At 41.4% G+C, this 12425-nt stretch overlaps 1 protein-coding gene across 1 annotated transcript in view; it reads left to right on the forward strand.

Moving 5' to 3' along the window:
- cntn3a.1 (contactin 3a, tandem duplicate 1) overlaps positions 1 to 12425 on the forward strand; it is a 224685-nt gene that overhangs the window by 202225 nt on the left and 10035 nt on the right. Inside the window, exons 15-20 of the mRNA XM_055223169.1 lie at positions 1329 to 1487; positions 3226 to 3375; positions 5583 to 5653; positions 6321 to 6555; positions 7865 to 7980; positions 9614 to 9800. Of these exons, the coding sequence (XP_055079144.1) occupies positions 1329 to 1487; positions 3226 to 3375; positions 5583 to 5653; positions 6321 to 6555; positions 7865 to 7980; positions 9614 to 9800 (918 nt within the window). The remainder of the gene's footprint in view (positions 1 to 1328; positions 1488 to 3225; positions 3376 to 5582; positions 5654 to 6320; positions 6556 to 7864; positions 7981 to 9613; positions 9801 to 12425) is intronic.

Genomic DNA, 12425 nt, shown 5'->3' on the forward strand with positions numbered 1-12425 from the left:
AAGCGTGAAAATGCAAGGCTCATTGTACAAATTGTTTTCCAAATGCATGAACTAGTGTATTAAATTTTAGTTAAATAAACACAGCAGAAAAACTTTGAACAAGGTTTACTCTTACGTATTTTAATATAATTTGGTCACGTTCTGGGGGCCGGATTAATAAACCAAAGAGCCGTGTGGGGCCCCTGAGCCGTAGTTTGCCCATGTCTGGTATAAACTTACAAAAATGTCTCTTACAGTTTACGTATCGAGTATTAAAGAGTTTTACCAACAAATGTCAGTTGTTGTTGACTAGTATTGACTACAGCTTACACTCTGATCTACAGTGAGGCAAATAAGTATCTGAACACCCTGTGATTTTGCAAGTTCTCCCACTTAGAAATCATGGAGGAATCTGAAATTTCCCTCTTAGGTGCGTGTCCACTGTGAGAGACATAATCTAAAAAAAATCTGGAAATCACTTTGTATGATTTTTAAAAATAATTTATTCGTATGTTATTGCTGCAAATAAGTATTTGAACACCTGAGAATATCAATGTTAATATTTGGTAGAGTAGCCTTTGTTTGCACTTACAGAGGTCAAACGTTTCCTGTAGTTTTTCACCAGGTTTGCACACACTGCAGGAGGGATTTTGGCCCAGTCCTCCACACAGATCTACTCTAAATCAGTCAGGTTTCTGGGCTGTCGCTGAGAAACATGGAGTTTCAGCTCCTCCAAAGATTTTCTGTTGGGTTTAGGTCTGGAGACTTACTAGGCCACTCCAGAACTGCTTCTTATGGAACCACATTCTGGCTGTGTGCTTCGGGTCATTGTCATGTTGGAAGACCCAGCCACGACCCATATTCAATGCTCTAACTGAGGGAAGGAGGTTGTTCCCCAAAATCTCGCAATACATGGCCCCAGTCATCCTCTCCTTAATACAGTGCAGTCGTCCTGTCCCATGTGCAGAAAAACACTCCCAAAGCATGATGTTTCCACCCCCATGCTTCACAGTAGGGATGGTGTTCTTTGGATGGTACTCATCATTCTTCTTCCTCCAAACACGGCGAGTGGAATTAAGACCAAAAAATCTATTTTGGTCTCATCTGACCACATGACTTGTTTGCCTCACTGTATATACAGACCCCAGTGTGTTAAATGTTTGTTTTCTTTTAGGCCATTGTTTTGCTCATTTTTCTCTCTGGATGTTTTACAGCTGACAATAATCACTGCAGATTTACATTTTCAGTTTGTGATTTACTTAACCTAATCCAAATCTCTTAAAGGGCTGGAAAAATCTAGCCAAGGTTCTTTTAATGTAGTTGTCTGCTTGTGCTTGCGCCCCCTGCAGGTCCCCCCGGCCCCCCTGTGGACTGTCAGGTGACCGAGGTGACGGAGACCACCGCCTCTGTGTCCTGGGGCCCGGGTCTGGACAACCACAGCCCCATCCTCAGCTACGCCATCCAGGCTCGCTCCCCCTTCTCCTTGGGCTGGCAGGCCGTCACCACAGGTAGGATTCATGCGTCGTTTATAAAGGGGAGGAGCTAAGTACACGGAAACGAACACACCTGTTTGTTTTCTGTGGATCATACCTGGATGAGTGAGAGATTACACAGATGTACCTCTACGGGTTAAGAGTACACAGAGTAACTTTTGTGAGGCGATTTGGCGACTGCTTGTCTCTACGACGATGTTTTTGCTTTTCCTGGAATTTTCCACAGTATGACATTTAACTTATCTCCATGGTGACAAGCAACTGGTACCACAAAGCCAATTTACAGTTAAGATATGCAAAGAGAAGAGGCAAGCCCGCTCACAGTGTCAATGCATGTTTTTTCAAGTTTTTTTTTTTTTTTGGCAATATAAAAATGCTGCGCTGCTGAATGAATGCGAGCTCGATAATGCCATACCGTGGAACATTCCAGGTAAAGCAATGTTGTGGAATTTCTAATAATAAAAACCTCTGTAAATATAAAATCAAGAAAGAAGTTGGCTTGAATCAAAAAGTCTGGTTTATCAATTATTTGTATATTTTGTTTGTCTTATATTATTTTGAAGATTTGTACATTACATTGTTGTTATTATTATTTTTTGTCTACTTTAAACTGTTACTTCAGTAATAGTATTCTGAAGAAATGGTACTCTTTTGTATACTCTGCCCCCTTCTGGTTAGATGGTGGTATATTTGTGCTTAGCCTAGTTCTGAATGAGATTAATACAGTGGAATTTGCATATTTTTTGATAGATTATTTGATATATAACTATAAACTTGCCTTAACTTAGAAACCTTTGCTGCCATGAACCACTCCTGGATGAACACGCAATCAATTGTGCACAATCGTCAAAGAGCTGTCGTCCCTTGTAGTGTCGTTTCGCCTTCAGCTGAAAAATGTTCATATATACAGTGGATTTATCAAAACAATCATACCCTTTTAGTCTTGTCCAAGTGGCTCGCTGCTGCTGGACATGTCGTTTCGTAGGTTTAACAGACGAGAGATACACCCGTGCGCGATAACAGATAGTATCACGAAGGTTAGGTCAAAGAGATCCATAATGATACAATACAAGTAAAGATTTAGGATAAAGAAAGCCATAACAGCAATAGCATCTCTGTAAAGACGAGCAGATGCCAAATCTTCTCACAAAAGTTACTCAGTGCACTTTTAACTTGAGGGACGTAGAGGTATATCTGTGTAATCTCTCAGTCGTCCTGGTGTGACCCATCGCGAGTGTAGTGTAGTTCAATAAACCAAGCCAACAAACAGAAACTATAAACAAACAGGTGCGTTAGCTTCAGTGTAGTTAGCTCCGTTCTTCAGACAGACATAAGGCAGTGTCCAGCATTAATCTGACCAGAACTGAAGCCAAGTTTGTCCAATTGCCAGAACAGAATTTGTCATTTAGCTCTGTAGACGGATAGTACCATCTAGTGATTCATGCTTAATAAGACACTGGATTAGACAAGCGGCTTTGATCCAGGGCTGAATGAGCAAATGAGTCACTGAGAAAAGAATTTAAATCTTAGCTTAACGATATAGATTTTAATTACACCCCGTTTGATTGCTTGTAAAGGCCTAGCTTCATTCATGTAGCCCGTATGTGATGAGAAATCTGAAATCGTCTCTGAAGTCGTGTTTCTTTGTGAAGCCCGCGCATGAAATGACAGGAAATAAGACAGTTTGGCAGAGTTTTGGTGCAGGTTGGGGAGGGTTTGCGATGAAAAGCCTTTTGTGTGTGATGCGTTTCAGTACCGGAGCGACTGGGGGGGAAGCAGCTGTCAGCCGCGGTGACGGACTTGAATCCCTGGGTGGAGTACGAGTTCAGAGTCCTGGCTACAAACAGCATCGGCACCGGAGAGCCCAGCCGAGCATCCAAACGCGCCCGCACCAAAGAATCACGTACGTTCTGATGTCCTCAACCAACAGCCAAATCCCACTTTTGATAGGAAACTGTCTTTTTATATGAGATGCTACAGAAAGGAGGAAGAGGGAGTATGGAATTAGACGTGTTTTCAGATGTAATGTACAGTAGGAAGGTATATGGATGGATATTCATTGCTTTAGCGAGGAATATATGCAACAGATGATTAGTTTTACCAGAATATTATTGACAAAATGTAAATTTAATGAGGTATCATGTAAGCCAGAGTGTACACATCCATGAAACTCGTGGATCATTATGTTTGGGAAATTTACGCAATATTGATCTAAAATAAACAAGTCCGCTGACGTCTGGGTTGGAAAATGTCGCTCTGCCAAACCGTGCTTTGCGGATCACGTCAGCGAGCAGGATTTTTTCCGTTTGTGCCAAATTGGCTACGCAACACTGCCGAATCCTACAAATATCACCCATGGAAGTATAATAAGGTCTGAAGAGCTGAACCAAAGATGGCGTCGTGTTGTTTTGAGTGGCCTGAGCTCATTGGCGCGAAATGTCCCCCAAAAAAATTGTTCTTACGCATTACTTCCTGAATACTGGCCTAGCCCCGCCCACAGTGTGATGCTAGAAAAATGCGCCGTGTGATCAGTTTTGACCAATCAAATTGAGAAGTGCTACAGTAGAGCTAGCGTGGGCTCAGAGTGAGACTAGGCTAAATCTTACAAAGCGAACTTTTACTCGCTTTGAGGATTTAAAAATCTAAAATGTTCATGTTGGGAAAATAAAGAAGAATCCCGACAAAATCCAAACTTTGTAAAATATGAAAATCTAACTGGAGAACATTGTAAGTAAAGTTACAGCAGAGTAAAAGTGCATTTGGGGTAAAACTGCAGGTTTGAATCCATATGACTCACAGTGGCAATCGCACGTCTGCAGGTGTAATGTCCTGTCTTTTAAACTGTATGAATCTGTGAGAAAAACAATGTGACATAAAAATAAACCCGAATGCCGAAAGAGGATTCATAAAACAGAAATCAAACGTATGAAAGTAACTGTTTGTCCAGGACCACTGAGCTCACGATCATTTTGAAAAACAACAGCACAGTGTTTATTGGGGGTTTTCGGATTCGAGAATGTGATGATTTTGTACTTCGAGACGGGGGCAAGAGCAGAGACGGTGTAAAGACGTGGACTAAGTGAGTGTGACGTCACCCACACTCAATCAAACCTGTTGCTAACGCTAGAACGAGCAAACACATCAAATATAATATAAGCTCTGGCTCATATCACATAAACACACAAAACTGCACATGAATGAATAGAAAATATACATAACACTTTGTCCTGCGAGGAAACAAAATGCTGAACCCAAAACTTTATATTTTACTTATTCTACTCAATTGTTTCTTTAATAGTGTCGGGTAAGACTTCACATTAGTGTAAAAGGCTGAACCGGAAAACAGGAAGTAGTTTTCACGACCTTAAACTAGACTTATGATAAACTAAACATTTACAATATTGTTCCAAATGAAAAATTATCACCTTTATGATTTTATAAATGAAGAGGAAATAAATAAAGGGAAATTAAATATGAAATGTATGAAGGAAAACGAGTCAGGTACATTTTCTTACAGGTATTACAAACACACCAATGCCATCTAGTGGTCAAACAAGTGAACTGTAACATGTATAATCAACCTTTACCCAACACATATGTAAACACGTACATGAAGCATAGACAGAACTGAACACGTGTCTGGTTTGTTAACGTAAGATATTAACGGTTAATCAGATAAATAAGAATAAAAAACAAGTTTACTTTGGATCTCACTCCAAATCACTAAATCCATTGAATTCTTCATCCTCGGTGTCACTTCTGAACAACTCTGTCTGGAAGTAGATGAAGCGCCGCTCGTACACAACCCTAGAGCGCCCTCGTGTGGTCGTCAGTGTGACAATAACGAAGATGTGAAATTATATACTTTCACATACTTTTCATATAATTTGCATCTGAGTATAAGTCACACCTCCGGACAAATTATGAAAAAAGTGCAACTTATAGTCTGGAAAATTTGGTTTATATTTTGCCACATAATGTAACCAGAAGCGCACAACAACATTATATTTCAACACGACGCTGCTATAGTCTATATTTATTTCCATAGACTACACCTGCACATCACATCAGACTGATTTGGACATTGTTGTTGTTGTTTTGTTTTTCCAGTGCCCAGAGTGACCCCTGCCCGAGTGAGCGGAGGTGGAGGAGGCCGCTCCGAGCTGGTCATTACCTGGGAGGTACACAGCACTCTTTGGTCACTCTCATTATGTCTCTGCAGCCTGTTGATTTGTCATTATAATTTCAGAGCCTTTGAATATTTATAAGCCGTATATATTTGAATAGACTTCATCAGACAAGGCTCCAAGGTTCACACAAGGTTAGCCTAAAGAGCAGCCATACTTTACGGAAGAAATAGAATCATTTTTATAGTATAGTTAAAATATTTCAGCAGTTTCTTCTTGTATGTCAGTGAATATCAGTGTTTTGTTCATTTTTAAATCGCAATATTGATCCGAAAAAAAAGAAAAAGGGCATCATTACACCCTGCAGTTTACAGTAGCAAGCAGTATTTCTATATTTATTTAAACTTTTTTGCCTAAATGGCTACGCAACGCTGAATCATACGCGTCTCATTGTGTTTAAAAAAGAAAAATAAAGAAAGTACAGAGTATGTGGGCGTGTACGGGTGGAAGGGGAATTTTCAGAGAAACGGCACCTCAAAAAAAGATTACTCAAACATGCAGGAGTCTAAAAATACAGCTCCGCGAGAGTTAATGATGTGGAAAACTTTTATAACACATTTCAAACTCTTAAAAGTAGAAATCATGTCCTTGTAAGTGGTAGTGTTGTGTTAATACCGTGAAGTTTTTCCCTCTTGAGCGTGAGTCATGTGTGTATTTGCAGCCTGTTCCAGAGGAGATGCAGAGCGGCCCGGGCTTTGGATACGTGGTGGCGTTCCGACCGTTGGGAGCGCCGGGATGGATGCAGGCCGCGGTCACCTCCCCGGACGCCTCCAGATACGTGTTCAAGAACGAGAGCATCCCGCCGTTCTCGCCCTATCAGGTCAAAGTGGGCGTGTACAACAACAAAGGGGAGGGGCCGTTCAGTCCGGTCACCACCATCTACTCCGCAGAGGAAGGTGTGTGTTTTGCGGGTTTATTCTTGTAATAATAATTCTACAAACATTCACCAGACAACACTTTTATACTAGGAAATGTGGGTGACGTGTCTTGCCAAGGGACACAACAGCAGAATTTGGTCCAAGCGGGAATTGATGGGGGAAAACGGCTGCAACCACAGTCTAAAATACTGCGATTGTGCAATTTTTAGGATCCTTCTCATTGTCCTACTCTGGTCATACACTAACTCACTTACCAATTTTCATTCCATTTTAAAAACACCATTTTATTTGATTAAAAATAACTATAATTTGGATTATTTATGTTATTTATGTTCATTGCTATTGTGTTGTTTCCTAATTATAATGGTACCAAGTTGTAAATGATTATTATTGGTGTGAGTCCAGTGAGCCACTCGGGGTCGATTCCTCTGGTTTTTATCCTTCTTGGAATTCATTTTGGCCTAATATTTAAATGCACAAACTCACACACACACACACACACACACACACTGCCAAAAGGAAACTTCTTTAGGGTTGAATACAAACCAAATATTTTCAGTGTTGCCTTTAACTTAACCAGACTATTAACTTAAAGCCTTTTCCTAAAACCCTGCTGTTTCTCTCCACACACAGTTGTCGTAGTAGTGGACAGGATAAATGTTGTTATCTTGACTCGATAAGTTGTTGTGTGTGTGTGTGTGTGTGTGTGTCCACATGTATGCGAGGGGTATGTCTGTGTATGTGTGGGTGTGTATATGCATGGGTGTGCGTCTGGTGCGTATGTGTGGGTGTGTATGAGTGTTTGTATGTGTGCGTGGGTGTAGTTGTGTATATTTGGGTGTTCGTGGGGTGTGGATGTGTGGCTGTGTGTGGGCTGCGTGCACAAGGGTGTGTGTGTGTGCGCATGTGTGTGGTGGATACCGGTACATTTCTGACTGTGTGCCATGTGTGTATGTTTGCGTGGGTGTGTGCATGTGTAGGGTGTGTGTATGTGGGTGTGTATGCAGGTGTGTGTGGGTGTGGTGGACACTGGTACGTTCCTGACTCTGTGCTGTGTGTGTATGTGGGTGTGTGCGTGTGTGTGCATCTGTTGATTTGTATGATGTTTATTGTTTTTAATCGTTTTTTTTAAAATGTTGTACAGCACTTTGGGCAGCTTTGGTTGTTGGAAGGTGCTATAGAAATAAAGTTTGATTGATTGGCATGTGTGTGTATATGTGGGTGGCTGTGCGTGTATGTGTGTGAAAATGTGTGTGTGGGCGTGGTTGGTGGACACTGGTACATTCCTGACTGTGTGTGACCGTGTGTGACTGTGTGCCATCTGCAGAGCCCGGCCGAGCCCCCGGGAGGCTGAGAGCTCGCAGTTTATCCGCATCCGAGGTGGAGGTGACCTGGAAGCCCCTGGCCTGGAGCAACAACCGCAGACGCATCCTGGGATACGAGGTGGGACCGGCACATCCACACACACCACGGCTCTACAGAGGGGAGACGCACACTGCCCCTGGCTTTGTTAGATTTCCAATAGCACAATACAACATAGTGATACTGGCATGTGTGTATGTTTCATTTATACTCAGATTAATCCAATATTTTCATACTTTTATAACTGTTTTAAATGATAATGTAGTGAAGTCATATTTTGATCATAATCATAGTAGTAAACTGGACTCAAATGCAACACAAAGACAACAGCCAAACATCTTAGAACTACAACAGGAAGTGTCCTTTAAACAGGTCATTCAGAATATGGAAAATCAGGGACTAAACAGCTGAGGAATAACATCTTATAATCTCTTCCACACTGGGATTCAATAAGGGAAACAGGCTGGGGAAATAAACTCAGGAACAGGTAACTGGTCAACAATCTAGCAAGAACTGACAGAACAGAAGCAGTTTATATAGACGACCCTGGGCTGATTAACAAAACGAGAGGCAGCTGCAGGGAAAACAGGGAGGTAACAAAAGAAAGGCCGGAACGGGCTGGAAAACGGAGCCGGAGTGAGGAAAAAACATGCAAACGGACAGAACTGTGACACATAAACTGTATAAAGAAGCGGACTAACTTGGTGTCAAATGAAGCTCATCGAGGCTAGCAGTTACAGCGGAGAATTTCAAGCAAAGTTTCATATCTGGAATTCTGACCTCGAGTATCACAGCAACCAACGAGCCAATCTGGAGCGAGGCTGTCGAAAGCAACGCCTCTTCCCGCCTGCACCGCTGGTTTGGCAGGGAGCGGGCGCTTAGCAACGCTGTCAATCAAACCTGTTGCTAACGCTACCGAAGGCGCCAGAGCTGTCTGTTATTGACACCGTACTGAAATAGAAACACCAGGATCACGTAGAGCGGGTTAATACGAACATTTTAAGACTAAAATGACGAGTTTGACAGCGGCAGTTACAGAGAGAAGCGACGTTTGTTTAATAGAAAGTGAATTGGAGCCGGAAGCGCGCCCATGCTCACTTCCTTTGTGGAACGTCGCTGTAGCAGGTTAGCTATGTCCATTTATATATACAGTTTATGATCATATTTTAATGCTTGCGTCTCAGTATTAGCATATGTCGCTCAGAGGCACAAACACCGGCTGAATCAAACTCCACTTGAATAATATGAAAGTGAAAATTTAAATCAAACATTTTTGGGGGTTTTTCATTTCAAACTTCTATTGTTTGTACGGCCTTTCACTTGGATTGCTCGAGAAACCCATGCTGACGTCATTACTCGTTCGTTCCATACCTCGTGATGGTTAACTGCTTCGTAGCCACAGCTGCCCTGGGCCATCGTGATTGAAGTGAGGCTGCCAATTTACGCCATCAGCCTCTCGAACAACATCCAGTCTCTCACTCGCACAGCACGTTCATACACGGGTATAAATCGCAAGTACAAGTCAGGTGAAGTGTCTTGTCTAAGGTCATAACAATCGTAAGTTCTCGCCTGAGTGGGATTTGAAGTGTAAACCTTTGAGTTAGAGGGCGAGCGCTCTAACCACTGAGCCACTGTCGCACTCAAAGATAAATATAGTTCAGTTAAATAAGTTCAAATGTACCTCATATAGTATTCCTTTGTTCGTTTGTTGTAGTTGCGTTACTGGGGTGAAAAGGAGAAGCAGGACACAGCCCGGGTCGTGAGGACGGTCGGAAACAGGACGTCCATTTTGGTTCGGGACCTGGAGGGCAGCAGCACCTACAGCCTGTGCCTCAGAGCTTACAACAGCGCCGGAGTGGGACCGCCCAGCAACATCGTCAACGTCACCACCAAGAAACCACGTAAGGAGCCCGCTAACTCTGCTGCTACGGCAACAGGCGACACATCAATTAGTCGACAAGTATCCTTCAGCAATCCTTAAGGACTCTGAAAGTACAACATCGTATAATTAAGTGTCAGTGTGGGACGTTATGTGATAAAACTAGTCTTACTTCAAGGCCCTGTACCATCTTAAAGCAACAGAAGTAGTTTATTTTACATTATTTGTAGCGGTCCAGAACATAGACCAGGTGTGTCAAACTCATTTTCACCGAGGGCCACGTCATCAAAATGGTCACTCTCAAAGGGCCAGATGTAACTATATGAAAAAATGTCTGTGTAACTGTGTATCTCCTGATAAACTGATATTTTAAAACAGTCATACCTTTTAATTTACATTGTCGTGGGCCACATAACATGACCTTGCGGGCCACATTTTGCCCACGGGCCTTGAGTTTGACACATGTGGCATAGACTGTAAAAAGAAGTGGATGAAGTGAGTGACCCATGCGTTATTTATAGCCGTGAATTTGTAGCCAATTACAAAATTCCAAGTTCAACCTAAGAAAAAGGCGATCGGGAGCAACCTTGGCGAAATAAGGCGCCTAATTGGTCTGTTATTAATGTTTATATCTTGATTTACGGAAAGAGTAGCCAAATAAAATGACCAGGATCGTGTAGAGCGGGTTTATATGAACATTTTAAGACCAAAATGACGAGCCTGACAGCAGCGGTTTTGCAGTGAAGCGACGGTTTTTCAATAGAAAGTGAATCGGAGCCAGAGTTGATGAAGCCGGAAACACGCCCATGCGACACAGCAGCTAGCAGGTTAGCAATGTCCATTTGGTCCATTTGAGTTATTTCTCTCTTCCTTAAAACATTCAGAGCATCGCAATTCTTCACGATTAATTTATTAGCTCTTTTTACAATCTTCATTCGTCAAAGAGCATTTTAAACATCACATAATTGCTATTGCTAACAACAACTAGCCTCCTGAGTGGGAACCAACATTATTCCAGACAATAAAAACGCTTTATGATTATTATATATATATTTTTTTACATGCGCTTCTTAAGATTTTTCATTTCCATTTAACAACATGAACAAAGAATAAAAAAGGCCCATGGTATGCATCAAGAAACGTGTGTCAGTAATCAAAATAGTGATAAAAGTAGTAAAATATACATAAAAGACAATGAGGAAGAGGGGGCCAGACCAAAAAATAATTAAATATATATAAATAATACAAAATAGTTAAACATGGGCAACAATCTGGTGCAGCTCCTTTAAGGTTAAATCATAAAATTCATCTTGATCTTGGTGAAATGGAGGTTTTTGCAAAATCGAATCAATAAATACATCACATACTACAAGCGAGCGTAAAAAAAAATAATCCGGTTATATGCAAATACATGTTAACAAGAGAAGAGACTGAGATTATCACCGCTAATTGTTCCATACTGTGCGTCGTATGTGAAGTTGATTTGACAGTGGGAGGAACAAATGTGTGTATATGTTTGCGTTGAATGAATTTGCGTGACAAGATAATGCCTGTTTTGAGTGCGTTGAAGGTGGAAAAGCGGTATATAAAAAGTGTGTGTGTGTGCCCATTCTAGACTTTTATTGCGTTATGATGAAGTGCATACACAAATAAACAGCTGGAAGTGAGGCCAGTGAAGGAGATAAGTCACTGAGTAAAAGTGGTTTGGATTTCCTACTTGATTTATCGAAATGTAAAAAAAGAATAACGTCATCTTCAGCCTTTTAACAGATTTGACTTGTATAAAAACACGCCCGTTTGCTTCTTATTTATCAGCGAACGCATTGTGATTCTCCTTGAGACGACAAACGATATGGATTTTCTTGCTTTTAAGAGAACAACAAAAGGCTTTTAAAATATTTGGAGAAGTTGTTGCTTTCAAATTGGCTGCGTTAAAAGCGGACGAGGACAAATAGAGAAACGCGGAGTATGTGCAGAAATACTGGGCTCACATGACGGCCGTGGCATAAGCAGCTCTGTGTGACCTGCTAAGAGATCTGGATTTAATTGGCATTGCAAAATTTGACCTTTGCTTGTGTCTGCTATACGACTATAATCTACGACCTGTGGCTTAGTCTTATGCAGCGCTTTTCCAGACACTCAAAACGTCGCCAGAAAATACATAATAATGACGACGGCAAAAGACGAACTTTAAATCAACTGGACAAATCGACGTTTCCCTTCTCATCCAAGCCGCTTCTTCAGTTCCAGATCTGAAGAAGCGGCTTGACACTTTACAGATTTAAACTTTGTCTTTTGCTATGGATCAGATCTGGACAATTGAGGGACATAATAATGAAGAAAAAACATATATAAGTCGCACTGGACTATAAGTCACGTTTTTGCGGGAAATTTATGTTACAAAATCCGAGGCCAAGAACTGACATTTTATATTTAAAGGCCAAATATAATAATAATAAAATAGAGAACAACAGGCTGAATATCAGTACAGCACGCTAACGCTAACACATTTATATTTATCCAGCTACATCAGGGGTCTCAAACTCAAATTATCCGGGGGCAGAGTCTGGGTGAGGCTGGGCTTATCAGGTGTTTAAAATTTTCTCAAACGTCATGGCTGTTTTCAACTTACATGAGGAAATATGCC

This window comes from Periophthalmus magnuspinnatus, chromosome 7, assembly GCF_009829125.3.
Source record: "Periophthalmus magnuspinnatus isolate fPerMag1 chromosome 7, fPerMag1.2.pri, whole genome shotgun sequence".
NCBI classification, from domain to species: Eukaryota; Metazoa; Chordata; class Actinopteri; order Gobiiformes; family Gobiidae; genus Periophthalmus; species Periophthalmus magnuspinnatus.